A 7,500-nucleotide genomic window follows, 5' to 3' on the forward strand; every position below is an offset into this window, starting at 1 on the left:
TACACATACACATACACACTCACACACACACACACACACACACACACACACACACACACACACACACACACACACACACACACACACACACACACACACACACACACACACACACACACTCACTCACATATATACATATATACATATATACATATACATATATATATATATACATATATATATATATATATATATATATATATATATATATGTATGTATGTATGAATGTATGGATGTACATATGTACATATATGTTTATATGTATATATATATATGTTTATATATATATATATGTTTATATTTATATATATATATATATATATATATATATATATATATATATATATATATATATATATATATATATATATATATATTAGGGTTCGTGATTGACCCATCATTGTAGAGAATTGATTAACAACCTCAAATTGCAATAGTTTCATTTAATCAAGATTCGGGAATTATATTTTATGGTCATAAGCTCTTGCCGTTAATTAAAAAGAACGCGTTATACCCCTTGAAATATAATATCGCGTAAAAAAGATACGATTGAGAACGAATATCTTCACAAATGCAAATAGATATATTTAACCAATTTCAATCACATCTTCATCACAATCACATCTTATGTTACAATGCATTTCTGAAGAAGATAAAATCGAAACAGGTCACATGCATCTCTTGTATTGCGAATATATATTCGTTCTCATTCATACCTTTTTCTATATTCATCGCAATGAATACGGTTCATACTATTGTGTACTTCGACCTGCACGAGAGACCAATGAATACGGTTCATACTATTGTGTACATCGACCTGCACGAGAGACCAACGAATACGGTTCATACTATTGTGTACTTCGACCTGCACGAGAGACCAATGAATACGGTTCATACTATTGTGTACTTCGACCTGCACGAGAGACCAATGAATACGGTTCATACTATTGTGTACTTCGACCTGCACGAGAGACCAATGAATACGGTTCATACTATTGTGTACTTCGACCTGCACGAGAGACCAATGAATACGGTTCATACTATTGTGTACTTCGACCTGCACGAGAGACCAATGAATACGGTTCATACTATTGTGTACTTCGACCTGCACGAGAGACCAATGAATACGGTTCATACTATTGTGTACATCGACCTGCACGAGAGACCAATGAATACGGTTCATACTATTGTGTACATCGACCTGCACGAGAGACCAATGAATACGGTTCATACTATTGTGTACAACGATCTGCACGAGAGACCAATGAATACGGTTCATACTATTGTGTACTTCGACCTGCACGAGAGACCAACGAATACGGTTCATACTATTGTGTACAACGATCTGCACGAGAGACCAATGAATACGGTTCATACTATTGTGTACATCGATCTGCACGAGAGACCAATGAATACGGTTCATACTATTGTGTACATCGATCTGCACGAGAGACCAATGAATACGGTTCATACTATTGTGTACTTCGATCTGCACGAGAGACCAATGAATACGGTTCATACTATTGTGTACATCGATCTGCACGAGAGACCAATGAATACGGTTCATACTATTGTGTACATCGATCTGCACGAGAGACCAATGAATACGGTTCATACTATTGTGTACATCGATCTGCACGAGAGACCAATGAATACGGTTCATACTATTGTGTACAACGATCTGCACGAGAGACCAATGAATACGGTTCATACTATTGTGTACAACGATCTGCACGAGAGACCAATGAATACGGTTCATACTATTGTGTACAACGATCTGCACGAGAGACCAATGAATACGGTTCATACTATTGTGTACAACGATCTGCACGAGAGACCAATGAATACGGTTCATACTATTGTATCTGAATGAAAGACCAAGCGAATTGAGAAGGCAAAGTGTGGGTTATACAATTTTCAAAACATTTTATTGCGAAGTTAAAGGCTCTTGGAACGGTCAATGCAGAGAACTTAAATAGCTTGACAGATTCCCAACGACTTGATATCTATACGATGAAACGTGATGAACAAATTACAAATGAGTGATGATAACAACACTAACACTAACAATTACAATTACAATGATGATGATGATAATCGTAATAACAATAAGTATAATGATAATCATCATTATGATAATGATGACGATGATGATAATAATAATGATGATGATGATGATAATGATGAGAATGATGATGATGATGAGAATGACGGTGGTGATGATAATGACGGTGGTGATGATAATGATGGTGGTGATGATAATGATGGTGGTGATGGTGATGATGTTGATGATGTTGATGTTGATGATGATGATTGATGATGATGATGATCACAACAACAACGACAACAATGATATTAACAAATTGCCAATTTCCTCAAATAGATACATATGTAGATAAGCTTACATACTAGAAATTGGTACACACATATCCTCAATCTTCAAGACGTATTTTCCACGATCATACATCAAAATGTTGCAGCGCATATCCACCTCTCAACAGTTAATCGGCGCGGGGGGGGAGGGGGGGTTAGCAAATCAATAATCTAAACTTTGCCAAACTTGAACTTTGTTATTCCATCGCGACTTAAAAGTACACTGGCATTGTCGTTTGCTTCATCCCCGGCTGTACGGTTCCAGGGCGTACTTATAACTTTGTCTCGCTTTCTGTTGGAGTTGTTAGTGATACGGTTAAAGTAAGTAGCATGCACACACACACACATACGCACACGCACACATACACATACACATACACATACGCACACGCACACAGACACACACGCACACGCACACGCACACGCACACGCACACACGCACGCACGCACGCACGCACACACAAATATATATATATATATATATATATATATATATATATATATATATTCCTTTCCTGCCGCCTCCTGTATTTTTAGGGAGGGAGAGAGAGAGAGAGATGAGAGAGGAGAGGGAGAGAAGAGAGAGGGAGAGAGAGAGAGGGAGAGAGAGAGAGAGAGATGGAGAGAGAAGAAGAAAGGAAAGCAGAGAGAGAGAGAGAGAGAGCAGGATAGACAAATGGACCTGAATAGAACTGAGGAAGATAGAATGACAGATTTAAATAATGCCAAAAGATAAATGAATAAGAAAAGAAATGAATGAATGGAAAGTAGAACAGACAGTTCATGAACAGACAGATGATGATGAGTTAGTGGAGAGAGAGAGAGAGAGAGAGAGAGAGAAGAGAAAGAGAGAGAGAGAGAGAGAGAGAGAGAGAGGGAGGGAGAGAGAGAGAGAGAGAGAGAGAGAGAGAGAGAGAGAGAGAGAGAGAGAGAGAGAGAGAGAGAGAGAGAGAGAGAGAGAGAGAGGTAAATATATATATAAATAGCGAGAAAGATAGATACATAAATAGATAAAAATGAACAAGCACATAGGCACAGATGTAGATATCCACCCTCACATAAAAAAAAATCTCTCGTCAACTACAGAGAAACTGATTAAGGAAAAGGCGAGCGCGACGTAAGTAAACCCGGCGACTTTGATCAACGCGAGCCATTCTCCACAAAGGAAAGCCGAAGGTAATGAGGGTAAACAGGACGCATTAAGGTCAGGTCGGACATTCCCTGACCTTTTCGTTTCCTTGATCCCCCGCCCTCACCACCTGCCTCCTTTGCTCTCCCCCTCCCTCTGCCCCTGCCGCCCTCTACCCCTGCCTTGGCCATTTTGCTTCCTCTCTATCCGTGTCTTCTGCTTTCCCTTGCCTCAACCCCTTCTCCTCATCCCTTTTCCCTTGCCTCAACCCTTTCCCCTTTCTCCCTCTTGCCTCAATCCTTTGCTTCTACCTGAGTCTTTTTACCTTCCCGCTTTCTCTTTCTGTTCTCTTCCTTCTCCTTTCTCTTTCCTTCTCTTCTCTTCTCTTCCCTTCTCTTCCTTTCCCTTCCCTTCCCTTTTCTTCTCTTCTCTTCTTTCCTGCCTCTCACACTTCTCTCATCCTTTCCTTCCCTCTCCTTCCTTCCCTTCTCTCCCTCTCTCTCCTACCCTCCTTTCTCTCCCTTCCCTCCCTATCTCTTCTCACTGTCTACAGTTTCCTTTGCGTTTATTTAGTGGGTTGGGTTTGTATTAGAGGGAGACAGGGAGGGAGAGAGGGAGGGAGGGAGGGAGGGAGAGAGGGAGACAGGGAGGGAGAGAGGGAGGGAGGGAGGGAGGGAGGGAGGGAGGAGATGAGATAGAGAGAGAGAGAGAGAGAGAGAGAGAGAGAGAGAGAGAGAGAGAGAGAGAGAGAGAGAGAGAGAGAGAGAGGAAGAGAGAGGGAGGGAGAGAGAGGGAGAGGGAGAGGAGAGGGAGGAAGGGAGGGAGAGAAGAGAGGGAGAGGGAGGGAGAAAGGGAGGGAGGGAGAAAGGGAGGAGAGAGAGAGAGAGGAGAGACAGAGAGAGAGAGAGGGAGGGAGGAAGGGAAGCAAGGAGAGAGAGAGAGAGGGAGGGAGGAAGGGAGGGAGAGAGAGAGAGGGAGGAGAGGGAGGGAGGGAGGAGGGAGGGAGGGAGGAGGGAGGAGAGTAGAGAGAGAGAGAGAGAGAGAGAGAGAGAGAGAGAGGGAGAAGAGAGGGAGAGAGGGAGAGAGAGAGGGAGAGAGAGGGAGAGAGAAAGAGAGAGAGAAGAGAGAGAGAAAGAGAGGAAAGAGTAGAGAGAGAGAGCAGAGAGAGAGGAAGAGGAAGGGAGGGATGGTGAAGAAGAGGAAGGAAAGAAAGTAGAGATGGAGGGAGGCAGAGGATGGGAGAAAAGGAGGAAACACTGGGGAAGGAGTGAGGGAAGAAGCCAGGGTTGGAGGGAAGGGGGAAGGGAAGGCCGGAGGGAGGGAGGGAAGGGAGGGAAGCTAAAGACAAGGATACGTATCATGGCCGTGGATAAACTAGTCGTGACGAAAGTAACTTTTCACTTCTGTTGTCACTCCCCTTCTCCTGCTTCCCTAACCCTCCCCTCTCCCTCCCCCTACCTCCCCTTTCCCTCGACCCTACCCTACCTCCCCTTCCCTCCCCCCACAACCCTACCCTACCTCCCTTCCATCTCTTCCCCTTCCCTCCCTCTCCCTCCCCTACGACTCTACCCTACCTCCTTCCACCTCCTTCCCTCCCTCTCCCACCCCCCACAACCCCTAACCCTACCTTCCCTCCCCCACAACCCTAACCCCTACCTTCCCTCCATCTCCCCCCCTTCCCCCCCTCTCCCTCCCTAATGCCCTCACCGGTCGTTGCTCCTTCGGTCATAAAATAGCTAACCACAATATTGATTACCTGCTTAATGTCACACCTGCGATTTTGATAATTTCTCTGAGTATTTTCTGTTTTTTAGGGGGGGAGGGGGAGGGGGAGGGGGAAGAGGGAGAGAGAGAGAAAGGAAGGAGAGAGAGGGGGAGGGAGGAAAGGGAAGAAGAGAGAGAGAGGAGAGAAGGGAAAAGGAGAGGAGGAGAGGGAGGAGGGAGGAGGGAGGGAGGGAGGGAGGGAGGGAGGGAGGAGAGAGAGAGAGAGAGAGAGAGAGAGAAGAGAAGAAGAGAAGAGAAGAAGAGAAGAAGAGAGAGAAAGAGAGAGAGAGAGAGAGAGAGAGAGAAGAAGAGGAAAGAGGAGGAGATAAGAAGAGGAGGAAAAAACGAAGGAGGGAGAGGAAGGAGGAGAAGAAAAGGGGATAGAGGGAAAAGCGAAGAAGGAAGGAGGAGGGAGAGAGAGAAGGAAGGAGGAATTGCGGGAAGGAAAAACAAGAGAGAAATAAGAGGGAGAAGAGAGAGAAAAGAAAGGAAAAAGAAGGAGGGAGGGACTTCAACTTACTACCCATACATCTTTCAGCGTAATAATGTCATAGTCTTGCAAATACATAAAAAAAATACAAACACAAAAAAAAAAAAAAAAAAAAAAAGTGGGCCAGTTCGAAACTAAATCACAGACGAAAAAAGGCATAATGAAACTGAAACAAAAAAACGAACGTACAAACGAAACAGAAAATGCGCTTAGAACGAGTTGAAGGTCAAAGTGGTGCACAAACACAAAGCAAACGAAGACACAAAGCAAATTGCAAACGAAAGGCAAGCAAAAAAAAGGGAAAAAAAACGCAAAGCAAAAAAACAAACAAAAAAAACGCAAAGCAAGCAAGCAAAAAAATAAAATAAATAAATAAAATATAAATAAATAGACAAAAAAAAAGTAAGACCCCCCCAAAAAAAACAAGTCAAGCACAAAAATAAAAGCAACATCAACTATAGATATGATAAACAATCAAAAAGACAGACCACAAAATAACCCAAAATAATAATCATCAACGCAACCAAACAAACAAAAACACATTACCTACAAACCAAAAACCCCCCAAAAGAGAAACAATAATAATGAAAAAAATGTCAAAAATGAAAATAAAAGTTAAAAGAATAATAATAAAAAGTTTTAAAAATAAAGATAAAAAGTTAAAAAATGAAAAAAGTAAAAAAAATATCAATTATGTATGAAATAATAATAATAATAATAATAATAATAATAATAATAATAATAATAATAATAATAATAATGATAATGATAATGATAATAATAATAATAATAATAATAATAATAATAATAATAATAATAATAATACCAAGAAAATAGAAAATAAGAATAAAAAATATAAATTTCAAAAAATGTATCTCGAATAATAATACCAAGAAAATAGAAAACAAACATAAAGAATAAAAATGAAAATAAAATGTACCTCGAATAATAACAACAAGAAACCAAATAACAAAAAACAAAAACAAAAAAACAAAAAAAATTTTAAATGTCTCTGGAACTGACCGTCACGAAGTCATAGTCCTGCTCGGTGTCGAACTTGAGGAAGGCCGCCGAGAGCACGTGGGCGGGCGGCGCCCTCAGGACCCACGTGCACTTGACCGCCGTCGGGTAGAACTGGAAGTTGTTCCACGCGCCCATGTGGGCGTCCCAGTTGGCCTCCGGGAACGCCAGGTGCCCAGAGCTGTTGGTCGCCGTCAGGTACAGGGGCCGCCCGTTGCATTCTGGGGGATGGGAAGTGGGCGGGGGGAGGGGGGGGTGGGGGAGAGGGAGGGGAGATGGGTGGAGGGGATGGGAGGTGGGCGGTGGGAGGGGGGATGGGGGGATCGGTGGTAAGGTGAGGAGGTGGGAGGTGGAAAAGGTGGGCGAGGGAGGAGGGAGGGGATAGGGACGGTTCAGGGGGAGGTAAGGTGAGGGGGGATGGGAGGTGGGAGGTAAGGTGAGGAGAATGGGGATGTGAGAGGGGGTAGGGAGGTGAGATAGGCAGTGAGCAAGGGGGAGGCGGGGAGGTAAGGTAGGGGGGGAGGAGGGCGGCGAGGGGAGAGAGGAGAAAAAAAAGATGGTTAGACTCAGTGATGTGGGATCAGACGTGTATATACAGCACATACGTCCATAAAGCACGTACATTCAACACATACATACATACATACAGCACATACATACATAAATACAAACAACACGCACGTACATACAGCACACAAATACATACAGCACACACATACATACC

At 42.8% G+C, this 7,500-nt stretch overlaps 1 protein-coding gene across 1 annotated transcript in view; it reads right to left on the reverse strand.

Annotated features, from left to right (window-relative positions):
• The window catches only part of LOC138863767 (CUB and sushi domain-containing protein 3-like), a 164,866-nt gene that overhangs the window by 152,938 nt on the left and 4,428 nt on the right, over nt 1–7,500 (reverse strand). Inside the window, exon 2 of the mRNA XM_070128615.1 lies at nt 6,780–6,997. Within this exon, the coding sequence (XP_069984716.1) occupies nt 6,780–6,914 (135 nt within the window). The 5' untranslated portion in view covers nt 6,915–6,997. The remainder of the gene's footprint in view (nt 1–6,779; nt 6,998–7,500) is intronic.

Source organism: Penaeus vannamei, chromosome 13 (assembly GCF_042767895.1).
Source record: "Penaeus vannamei isolate JL-2024 chromosome 13, ASM4276789v1, whole genome shotgun sequence".
NCBI lineage: Eukaryota > Metazoa > Arthropoda > Malacostraca > Decapoda > Penaeidae > Penaeus > Penaeus vannamei.